Source organism: Nymphaea colorata, chromosome 12 (assembly GCF_008831285.2).
Source record: "Nymphaea colorata isolate Beijing-Zhang1983 chromosome 12, ASM883128v2, whole genome shotgun sequence".
Lineage (NCBI taxonomy): Eukaryota > Viridiplantae > Streptophyta > Magnoliopsida > Nymphaeales > Nymphaeaceae > Nymphaea > Nymphaea colorata.
The window spans coordinates 4,887,635-4,899,873 of record NC_045149.1 but is presented as its reverse complement, the minus strand read 5'-3'; the positions used below and the strand labels follow the sequence as shown (position 1 = coordinate 4,899,873).

The 12,239-nt window shown below is 39.2% G+C and overlaps 1 protein-coding gene across 2 annotated transcripts; it reads right to left on the bottom strand.

Moving 5' to 3' along the window:
• Nucleotides 1-4,605: 4,605 nt before the first annotated feature.
• Nucleotides 4,606-10,403, bottom strand: LOC116265205 (uncharacterized). 2 transcript variants are annotated; one of them, XM_031645756.2, is made up of 4 exons: nt 10,088-10,403; nt 7,769-7,882; nt 5,236-5,318; nt 4,606-5,162 (listed from the first exon to the last, which is right to left on the bottom strand). In XM_031645756.2, the coding sequence occupies exons 2-4, from the start codon at nt 7,826-7,828 to the stop codon at nt 4,904-4,906; spliced, it is 402 nt and encodes a 133-aa protein (XP_031501616.1). In that variant the 5' UTR covers nt 7,829-7,882; nt 10,088-10,403; the 3' UTR covers nt 4,606-4,903. The 2 variants fall into 2 exon arrangements, with proteins under 2 accessions (XP_031501616.1, XP_031501617.1); XM_031645757.2 differs by lacking the exon at nt 10,088-10,403 and adding an exon at nt 8,698-8,997.
• Nucleotides 10,404-12,239: the final 1,836 nt, after the last annotated feature.

The window sequence follows — 12,239 nt, the reverse complement described above, 5'->3', positions numbered from 1 at the left end:
CAGCTGTACGTTCCTCTGTCTTGTGCGGCATATTTGGAAGCAAAATTATGCTGTATAACTGTAGATTTTGGAAAATGGGGCCTATAACAGGTTCATGATTTCTTTCAAGACTTTTTCTCTATATGGATGTATTTGATTTGCCGGATTGTCTGCCGAGTGCAGTAGGTCTAAAGTTCTTGGGTTCTGACTCTGACTTCTAACCATTCTGCTTAAGGAATGATAATCTGTCAGTCTTATTTCGTTGGTACTACTCAGGGTTCTACTTGGACCTGTAAATGGCCTCATATTGTTCATTTTTTCTGGCAAACTTCTTGATTATTCACCGGTGCATCACTGACTTGACTTTTTTCTTTAATCTTTTTCAGAATTCTATTTATAAACACCCCCAGAATTCTTTAATCTTTTTCTTCCATTTAAATGCTTTCTATGTATATAGTTCAAGGTGCGCGCCTCTTGCCACACGACCCCAGCTAGTAAGGAGATTCTCTGTCAAACAACAGCAGAATGAGGGGTTTTACATTCATTAGAAGCGAAATGGTGCGTCTTCCTGGCAATCTTCCAAATGGAAAGAAAAGAAAAGAACTTTGAAGCGACGCAATTATCACGGGCAGCCTATTGAATGGTTATGCGGACCGGTAATTTTGGTGTATAATCTTTGACATCGGTCAACATATGGTTGCATACTCGACACGATACGTTCGAATTATAACCCTCGTTAATGGGTGAGAATCTATAATAAGCCATGGAAGCTCTTAGGGATGTCAATGGGTCCGACTTGAATTGGATATATATTTTACTATGTTTGAATTCATTGATGAAGAAAATTCTATGCCATGTCCGAATTCAAAATTTGGATTCATAATTTGAATTGATCCAAATTCAATTTTTAAATTAACATATGAATAAAAAATCTGACTTACACCGAATCTGAATGGCACTATAGGATATCTATTTAAAAAATTATATTTAAGCTGCATGCAAATCAAAATTTAAACGCTATTTACTTAATTTTGAATCCAAATCCAAATCTGATTGGCTGTCACCGATCCGATTCCTTAAACTAATATCAATTACTTTTCATATTCGATTTTATTGATGAGGTTCGGTTGGACATCATATCTGAATTGAATTTATTGACATCCAAATAAGCTATCAACATCTTTAGTTTTGGATAAATCTAAATCCGATTGTGTGTCATTTCTTATATTTGAATTTGATTTTTTAATCGGATATTAAATTTTTTCCCCATGTCTAACGCTTTTAATGTGGTTCAACTGATCTAAATTGGATTTGTTAACATCCCTAGAAGCTCTTAGGATCTTCAGTTTGGGAAAGAAGCTCTCCAGTTGTTTTAGATCTTACAAAAATTTACTCAACCTTTGGATAGGGAAATTAGTCATTCACGTGATTAGGGTGATGCACGTGAGTTTCACTGGAGTAGCTAAAAGTTCACTTATTCATATGGAGAGGGACTACTATGTCCAACTATGGGTCCATTTAACATAACACAACATTCAGAGAAAAGCATAAAGGAAAGAAGACTGCCAAAAAGGCCTTGCCAAAACTGACGGAAAAAATGACCAAATGCTAAAACGTCAAGTGAAATGGGAACGGCTAGGCCTTGTACTCATGGGCAAGTCCCTTTCTTCTTCATTTCAAAACAAAACCCTATTTTTTCTCAAACATTCCAAAAAGCAAAATCATTTCTAAGTTTTTAAATGATGTTAAACTTCATACCTTTAAACCAATTTTGCTTTGCAATAATGTCATGAAGTTCAAGTTGCATTATGGTGAAGTGCATAAGACCTATCAAGTGCAGAGTTATATCAAGTAATCAACAATGCTTTCTTGTTGGCAAAGTTCATCCATGACAACTATCTCCTAGCCCACGAACTAGTTCGCTCTATGAATAAGAATAGGGAGAAGTTCCTTTCTATGAAGGTTGAACTAAGTAAAGCTTACAACAGGGCCTATTGGGGTTCGTTATAGAACTCTTTTACGGCTAAGCTTCAAGGAGAGCTTGGTAGATAAAGTTATTATTGTTGTTTCTTCTGCATCCACGACCCTTTTACTCAATGGTAGAGGAGGGAGATTATCCTTCCCCAAACGAGGATAAAGTGAAAGGTGATCCATTTATCTCCCCACCTTTTCTTACTATTGTAGGAAAGGTGACGAGCATCACAATTCGATGGAAGGGCCTAGAAGGCTACCAAGGTAGGTGAGAGGTACAGATGTCATTCGCTCCATATGCTATCTTTTATGGTCTTAATATGTTCACTAAACTTCAAATGAAATCAAATTGTTAACCTCAAACAAAAGCTTCAAGATTTTGAGGCTTCCATAGGTATGAAAATCAGTGATGAGAAAGGTGAGCTAATGACCTTCAACACTTAAATTGTTGAGTCTCGTATCTACGCCAACGTTATGGAGAAGTGAAGTCGAGTCCCAGGTGTCTAGTTGATGGGGAGGAATCATACATGCGTGGAAGGAGTTATACAGTAGCATCAGGTGGAATGTGGAATGGTTTGAAGGCCAAGTTTTGGCAGAATCAATGATGCAGATCGCTACTGATTAATGACATTTCCAGTGAGGATTTCGTGATGTTCGTTTCTATCAAATGGAAAATCCTTCAAGTGGCTCATAGCAACTAAAGGCAGGTCCATTTCTTCAACAGTGTGAAGCCCCAGGTTGTGAATTCCATCCCAACACAGCCTACCAATCTGAGTTTTTGGAGTTGATACATAGACCAGGCAAATGGCTAACAAGGAAGAGCCTTCGGGAACCAGTAAGAAAGAAAAATCCCAAAGAATTCTGGAGGAGGACGATTTGGCTGGCAGGATCATATCCTTGGGCCTCGTGGTCTTTTTATGTATCCTGGGAAGGGCGATTAATGATGGATAATAATAGGTTGAAACTTTTGGAGTCTTCAATGGCCTCAATATATCATTGTTTTCGATCTGAGGATGAGATTAAGAGTCATTTGTATTTTTTATTTAAAAAAAATTTTGGCATTCAAGGCCATACGGGTGTTATCTTAGTTGAGGCCCTTAAATAGGTGTATGCACAAACACTTTTTGGGGTTTCTCTTTCACCTGGTGATCTGGTGGATCTAAAGAAGGAATGGACTTAAGTTATGTCACCGCATCATCATCATGCATCCCTCGATCTTTGGAAAATTTGCACAGAGCATGTTTTGAAGCTTAATAACTGAGAAGAGGGTATAAGGGTGGTAAAGGACCGGCCGCAATCGGGAATCATGGGTGAAGGATGCACCTGGGAACCAGGGATTGAAGTCGGCATTCATATTTGGCTTCTTAGCATTGTTAAGGAGAAAGTAACGTTACTTCCAACAATTTGGGGCCATGGAGAAAGTAACTGTTTGTTTCTATTCTATGAATTTATGGCAAGATTATAGCGGTTTCATAAATTATTAATACTGTAATACAATACATAAATCAGGCAGTAACAAGCTCTTTTTTATAGCAAACAGCCCCCCTTTGTGAACAATTAAATCATAAGACCGTAGACAAAATCAGCTAATATCCTTCTTATATGAGTCTCACGTCATTTGGCAAGATTCTACCCCTCCATAGTCTCACGTCATTTCTTCTTATATGGTAATCACGTCCTGTGCTGAATCAGATGTGTAGCAAGCTTTTCCTTATGGCATATGCCTAAAATAAATCTTCGATACTACAAGTTACAGCATTGATCAGTGACAATTTAAACCAGACAAAGCTATCTACTAATCAGGTTAAATGAAAATCAGCAAGTATAGTGCGGCAGCCCAGTTGGTGTCTCCAAAAACAGAAACAGATAACTTGTTTTTTTGGGGGTGAGTGGGAGCAGATCTCACCACTTGAGAGCTGAAACCTCTCGTCTTCTCCTTGCCCTCAAGGTCCAGGGCAGCATCAGGGAGTGTGGGGAGGCAGTGCACCTCAACTTGGTTATGCTACTCACCCTCAAGAATTGGCGCAATTACTGAATCAAAGGTCAAGCATTGACAAAATCTTGGTATCTGTTGTCAGATGATATTATTGCAAAGGTAATCAGTGAAGATTCTGGAAGGTGAGGATTCATAGTCATAATTATGGGCTTTATGTTGTTTGAACCACAGTTGGTGGAAGGTTTTATGCTTCTTAAAAAGGGGGAAGCTTAAAGAAACTTGCTTTTCGTTTGTGTGAGCCTCATCTCATTTGTAAAATGGGCAGACTTCCCAAATAAGTTATTTTTCATTGCTTCTTGCATCCATTTCGTAAGCCGATGACTAGGTCCAGGCATATTACATGGCTATTCATATATTAAAAGAAAAACAGCTGATCACAATGTCAAATTACTCCAGTTGGCTAGGGGATTGACCCTTAAACTTTGAAGTTGAAGAAAGCTAAGGAGCCCAATACTCGAAGTTACGTGGCATTGGTCTGCCTAGTCCAAGCTTGATTACCCAAAGAAAAAAATTTAACGAGTTTGGCCAAATTTTATTCCCAACTGCAGATAGAGTCGTGTGCAACGGCTAAATCTTTCACGTTTTGAATATAGATCAGGTCTAAACTGCCAGTGATATGGTCAAAATGGTGAACGCCTTGAACGGACGATTACTGTATATAGAGAAGAAAATGCAGATACCACTTATTTTAAAGTTATTACATGTTTGATTTCACAAGAATAAGATCTCATATGCACTACTGATTTTTCCGGCCATCTGTATCACTGATACGCATTACTCCATCTAGAAGGGCCGTTTCGGATCCCTCCTTGTATGTATGGCTTTCTTGCCAATCTCATGGGCAAGGGACGATACAAAACCGTACCAATGGCAAGACCGCTAGTTAGTTTTTCACTATCATTGGCCTTCAACTAACTTGAGGCATCTAAAGCTTCGCAAATAGCTCAACTAACCAAGTCATTTCCGCTTCCTCTTGCCTGACTTATGCACCAACTTAGATTCCATATTGGACATTGAAAATGGCGACCGCCTCTTGGCAAACACATTTGCTCTGCTATCTAAGTCATCTTCTTCGCTTTCGTCAACAGCATTAGACTCTTCCAACTCGTCAACTCGTTTCTTCTCAGACTCCAACTTCCTTTGTAATTTTCGCTCAACTGGGTTACAGGATGCTGCTACTTTTGAGTGGGGAACAAACTTTGCTCCCAAACCCAACCTTTAAAAATGATGGGAAATATTTAATACAGACAGATCGGAAAAATGGAAAGGATAGTTTAAACAGTGCCCACCTTGATGGTCGACCCTTCATTTCCTCTTCACAAGGTTTATCCTCATCTGCTCCTCCACTCATGCTCTTCACCCACCCTTGGGCCTAAATGAAAATTAATAAAATGAAAAAAAAAGAAACAATTAGATATCGTTTTAAGGGAGGATAAGTAAACCGACAACAAGATCTAAATATTCAAGTAAAACAGGTGGCTTAAATCTAATTGACTTTAATCTCATGTCTTCAGAACAGTCAGTGTTACACGAGACAGCAGCTTTAGCTATGCTGCTGAAGGAATCACAATCAGCTAACAGATGATCAGATAAATAATTATGACGCCATGACCATGAATATCATTTCTGTATGTGATTGCCACTGACAACTCAAAGAGATTTTGGTCTCATTTTCAACAGACAAAGAGTTTATACTTTATAATGGGAGATACTGAGATGACCCAACTTTGGAGCCTGTACCTCACAGGAATTCATTCACCTAATCACAAATCTTACCTTGTCCAGAACTTGGATATGACAAGCCAAGGAGATGGATGTGATTTTAGAGCCCAAATCCATGATTGTAACCAACATAATGCATTTTTCACTGCCCTTTTCAACTAATATAAGTGGCATACTGGAAATTACTAGTTGACAAGAAAGATCAGATCTTAAACAATGGTAGAACTTGGCAAATACAAGGGCTTTTCCAGGATCTGGCATCTCAAGGAGAACTACAACATTCCAAAAGAAACAAAGGATAACTGAAGAAGCCAGGAGGAAAAGAACGTCTGTACTTATGTGTGTGTGTGTGTGTGTGTGTGTGAGAGAGAGAGAGAGAGAGAGAGAGAGAGAGAGAGAGAGAAAGAGAGAGAGGGATGGTCGTGATATGAAATTATAAAATTAACCTTTTGGAATGAGGAACCCAAACTCCCAAGTATGGTTATTTAGTTGCATCATGCAACCCATGTTCTTACGAGAAACAAATTTTATCCACAGTAGAAGCCAACATCATGATTTACTACCACTCAATATGCGCATAGATTCAGCTTCTCCCTGAAGGTATCAGAAGATGCATTTGAATTTTTGATCCTTGGGTTTGTGCCTTGGAAGTTGTGCAAATAGATCAGAAGCATATGGAAGGGAGAAAAAAAAGGAGAGGAGAGATTTTGAAGGACCAATCACCCAAAGTAAATCAGTGACGTCCTTTAAATACAGCCTTGCTTCACCTATCTAGTTTTAGATTATCCATATTTCTTTTGCGACACATTCTATAGACCTATCGCTGTATTACATCTCTCTTGTGATCGACCTACAACATTGAACATTGTCTTCTGCATACTCTTGCAGTTTTATAGCGTCAACTAGCGTTTTGAAAAACTTCTGAAACTTAATTTGCAGATACTATTCTTTATTTCATATGTGCATAACAAATGATATGAGCATTCACAGTATATTTAAGTCACAAAATTATGACACACATTTTATCCCAAAATGAGAAAAAAAATGAGATCCATCCTGTTGAGTAAGCGAAATTTCTACTGGAATCTCACAATGTGGATACTGAGTCTTCTTTTTCTTTCTCTCTCTCTGTGCAATCAAGATCTGCATAAGAGTTCTCTCTTTTGCAGATTGTTTTGGCTAAATTAGTTTTGCTGGAGTCACAGAAAAATTTCTGCCGCTCAAACTCTTTGGCAACAATGCTAACATATATAAATTGTCGAACACCTAAGAGTATTGTAATATTACATGACTCAAGATTGACGACTAGTTATAGTGGCTGACTTTATGAAACAAAAACCCAAACATCATCACAAACTCCACACGGGATCCTCGGCATCAAATCAGTATTGTCCACACACTTAGACACTAACTCCAACAAGAGAATCTATAAGAGTCAAGAGAGTTGACAGAGAAAATTTAATTAAAGTGGAGAATGGAGAAGAAAGAATTTTGAGTTCATCAGTTACTAACTCCTGTTTGAACCTATTGTTCTGATTTTAATACTACCAAGGAGACAACGACAAAGCCCTTTATGTTCACCTTACAGTCTATATATGGTTTTTTCCAAAAAAAGGATCCCAAAGCACGAAGTCTACTGTCAACTGAACATCGCTACTAAGCAAACAAAACTGAGATAAGAAAAAACAAATTTAGAAGCATGACAGCTTTGATGTCTAATGAAGCAAGATGGATGATATAAATAACACCAGAGCAAATCAAACAGCACTTGCAATCAATCTGTTACATGAATATTTCCTGGCACATGTTCGTGCTGAAACTATTGCTACCCTTCCATCCCAGAAAAAAAATATACTGCCTTCTTATGTGGGAAAACCACAGAGAAGAGGGGAAATTATTATTCCATACTTCTTATCCAACAACCATAAAAGGATTTCTCAATAGATATTCAGTGTGAGCAGTTAAAATGGCATGAAACCTCCAAATGATGCCACAGAGAATTTTAAGAGAAAAAGTGCACTCAAAACAATTACGTTAAAATTTTAACAATCTAAAAGGTCTATGCAAAATTAACCGTTTGTAAAGCAAAATAAGACTTACTATTTTAGAGGCTGTGTCCAGTATCACAATTTTTTGAGGAATCAGTGACGGTTTCTCCATGTTCCCCTACATATACCGTCAAAGGGACCCTTTTGGTAAACCAGAGAATGTAATCTGCCAAGAGCCCACAAGCACATTCAGTACAGCTAAAAAATGACCAAGAAAACAATGCTATGTGATTTGAACCATAAAGCGACTTTCACATAAATGTATAACTCCATCAGTAAAAATTTTGCAGACATTGCATTAATTTCACTTTTAATTGCCTTGAGAATTTGTTGTTGTTGCATTATGATATGTGCTATGTCACATAGGTGCGGGTGCCGGAGCGGCACATTAAGGTGCGGAAGTGCGGCGAGGGTATTTATTATTATTATTATTATTACTATAATATATATATATATATATAACAAAATTGTCTATAAACAACAAAATTTACAAATTTACACTCTCCACATTTGGTGCTAAGTAAAATACTAAAATCTAAATCAGTACATTGCTTAAAATACCTTCAAATATTCGGTGCTAACAGTCATTGCAGTAAAACAAATCAAATTATGGACACTATAGAAAACAACAAAAGGCAGCAGAAATTAATCATAAAAACATGCTAAACAAGTAACCATTAAACAGCATATAACAGTCGTTGCAGCAAAACAAAAAACTGATCTAGGAGAAAAACATTACCACTTTAACAGTCAAAGTCAAGCATGTATAGTGTGTACTATGAAAAGAACGATAAAACAACAACATATTTCAGAAAATAGTCATTAAATCCTGAACATCACAAAAAAGAACTAAAAATCCGTGAAACACGCTGCAAATATGAGCAAACGCCAAATGGAGCTGCTGCAATCATCTCCAAAAGAAAAAGGCGACCAAAACAATAATCGAATTAAAGAGAAGTATCAGTGAAAGACAAAACACACAAGGGCCAGCAAGAAATCGACTAGATGGATCGTAGACTCGCAGCTGATTTCTGACGAGTTTGGGTGGAGAGTCAGCGGCCAGCGCCTCTAAATGCCAAACGGAGATGCACCAGATGGTCTTGCGGCGGTTGCCTTGTGCCAGAGATGCGCTGAAGGGTGCCGCCGGTTGTTGGAAGATAGCACGCCGGTCTCAGGTCGCCGGAAAACATGAAGATCACTGGACAGTTGGAAGGACACACGCAGAACACAGCAAGGCACCTCAAGGGCGAACGAAGGCCTCTCCCACTGAGTCGAAGCCCTAAGCCCCTAATCCGCTTCGTTTTGTGTTTTCACTTATGGTTAAAAAAAATTATAAAAAAAAGGGGACAAATGTACACTCCAGCGGTTGACCGCCACTGGTTTTGTCTTTTTGGGGGGTGTTTGATGATTGGGAACTTGGAATCGAAAAAATATTTTTAAAAATAAGTTTTTTGAAATAAAAGAATGAAAAAATCTTTTTGATTTCCAAGAAATAAATTTCTAAAAGAATTGTTTCTTATTCGATAGTATGGAAACATATTTCCAAAAAAGGAATGGAGAATATGACACGGCGTGATCACAAACAAAGGTAAGGAAAGCGAGGACGAAAGGAAGCTAATACACATGGATCACAAACACACCCAAGAACACAGATGAATACAGTGCATAAGACGCCAACCAAAACTAGACCCTTACTTATTTGTAATGACTAACGTACTATCTGATGAAAAGAAGCATATGACATAAAAAAATTCACTAAAATAAAAAGAATGCCAGCAAGGAAAGATCCCCGACAAGGAATGGCCCAAAAAATATGCTTATTGAAAATTTCAGAATATCTCATGCTACACATCATGCTTTATTTCTTTTAAGAGAGCATTATAAATGATGCACACAGGGTTTCCAAGGCTACAATGCGATTGCATATATACAGCAGGAAAGCTAGTTGAGAGAATTTCAAAAGTAGAACAAGGATTTGACAGGAAAAAAACAAGAATCCTTGATCCAGAAAAAAAGAAAGAAAATAGTTCAAGCAGATGTAAACACAGAGCACAAACCACATCCGAAACCCATCAAACTCGAATTCAACAAAAAGAAGGAACACATAGGAAAAGAAACAGAACCAAGAAACTGTTTCAGAAGGGGAAACACAGCAACAATCTTCTTGCCCCAAACACCAAATTCCCAGTAAAACAAGAAGGAAGAAAAAAACCAGCAACATCTGGAAAGAGCAAAACAAGGCTACCCAAATTTGAAGAGGCTAATGACCACCAAGAAAACCCCAAACAACGTAGCCTTGAAAATAACACAAACAACCAAGAGTGAACTACTTTCAGGACAGAAGCCAATGGCATCGGACAACATAACGCACCTTTCAAAGTATGGAGTAAAAGGCCAAAACTATCTGCAGATTTGTCGCTTACGAAGTGGCAGTTGGGGGAGAGAGGTCTGCGGAAGCTAGGTTCAAGGGCAGAAGAGAGCTGCAGCGGAAGACGGAAGAGATAGCGTAAACAATATTACCCCTCTTTCTTAGCTGGGGACGAGGGCAGAAGAGAGCTGCTGGGGAAGACGGAAGAGATGGCGCCTCCTCTTTCCCCCTCTTTCTTCCTTTGGCACGGACGGAGAAAGGGAGCGGCTGCGGAAGACGAGTGTGAAGGCGTCCCTTCTTTCTTCCTCTCGCACGAGACCAATGCCCTTTAACGAATGATTAAAAAAAATTAAAACAAAAAAAGCAGACAAATGTAGACTCGATGCGATTGACCGCACCGACCTGGCGTCAGCTAAGTGAGATGCAAAGCAAGCCTTTATTTGAAGACCTGTTTAAATGAAAATGCCGGCGAAGATCGAACAAGCTTGCAAGGCGTCCTTCTGCATGGAAATTCTGCAATCTTTCTTTCTGGGATGCGCATCATCTATCACATAAACTCATAGGAACTGATGCACCATAAAAATTAAATTCAGCTCATTGAATGTAGAGTTATAACTTTTTTTTCACCCATTCTCTTAGTTTACTCCATGTGTTTCAGCTCCGTTTTAGCAAAAAGAGACTAGATCAAACAAACAACCCCTAACCCAAAGTGGACGAGAAAGCTTTTCTAAAGAGTCACTAGAGCAATCATTTCCGAGAAATTATCAGGACCATAGTAATGGAGACATGAAAAAAGTCCACAAACTAGATAAATGCACAAATTAGAACTCTCCACCATCACCCGATTCTTGGGAGAATCTGCAACTTATTGTTCTTATTTTAAGCAAGTTGCTTAGTTTAGAGATGCACTTTTTGCAAATTCTCCATGCACTAGGCAACTTCTATTAACGCTTTTGCAAGAATACTAGATGACACTGATAGAGTTTATTCAAGTGGCACAATTAGGCCCCTCGACGAAGCACCACAAATCCTTTGTTTCATGATCAAGTAGCAGTTCTCAACACAAGAATGCACAGCGAACTGATTACCAACACTATGATTACTTATTTTTGAACATTTTGAGGAACAATTTCTTCTATTTTCCTGAGAAAAGATTATAAATTACAAGATTTTCTTGATAATAGAGCCACCACTCACCATCTTTTTTCAGTCATGGAAGAGACCTGGCAACTGTCCGGTCATTTTCGCTCGGTCCTCTTGTAGATCGTGAAAAAAAAGGTATGTCATCCTCCTCATTATAGTCCTCCTAGAAGCCATAGCATTTCTAACAAGAATTTGATTTTCTTCCTTGCTTTCCCTTCCTAAAGTCAAAGTTGTCTCTTAGAGGTCGTTTGATGGCCACAAGACACGCGGAACAGGACACGTGTGTCCTGTTTAGTTTATTTTTTCATCAAACGCTGGACACAGGACAGGCTGGACATGACGGACAATTGGACAAGAGTATAAATTCTATTTTTGTTCCACTCTGTTCCGAGCTAACTCTCGGAACAGGCAGAACATCCCTCCCACCCCCAACCTTGAGCCCCTGACCCTGACCCCGACCCCCATCCCTCGACCCGTTGCCTTTCTCTCCTCCTCCATCTCCGCTCCTGAACTGCCTTTTTCCTCCATCTCTGCGCATGTCTCCATCGTCTTTCTCTCCTTCTCCTCCTTCTCGGCCCCCGTGCTACCTTTCTCCTTCGTCTCTACCCCCGTCTTCACCGTCAAGCTGCCCTAGCCCTTCCCGTTTCTCTCCTTCTCCTTTGTCTCCCGAGCCCTAGCCCTTTCTGTTTATGGTTTCAGGCCCGTCGGAGTCATTGAGGGAGTTATCTACCCCCTTTGGTCTTTGTTGTTCATCAATCTCTTGAGTTGGAAGAAGGAGAGAAAGACGACGACGGGTCGTGCCATCACCTCGTTGCTGCAAGTCCATCGTTGGGTGAATAGCTTTTTTCAGGTGAGGTCTGGTTCTCTTTTTTCTCCTGTTCTCTTGTTTTCTCTCTCGCTCCCTCCTTGTCTCTGATTTACAGTAACTAGGGTTTTTGCCCTCGCCCTGTAGCCCCTTCTTGTCTTCCTTGCCCCTCATGCTTCTTCACCCTCCCTCAACCTCTCGCCTCCT

Excerpts from the sequence above, each read along its gene's own strand:
- LOC116265205 (XM_031645756.2), bottom strand. The coding sequence starts at position 7,828 with ATGGAGAAACCGTCACTGATTCCTCAAAAAATTGTGATACTGGACACA. Across the intron at positions 5,319-7,768 it reads TGGACACAGCCTCTAAAATA|GCCCAAGGGTGGGTGAAGAG; the intron begins GTAAGTCTTATT and ends ATTTTCATTTAG. Across the intron at positions 5,163-5,235 it reads ATGAAGGGTCGACCATCAAG|GTTGGGTTTGGGAGCAAAGT; the intron begins GTGGGCACTGTT and ends TCATTTTTAAAG.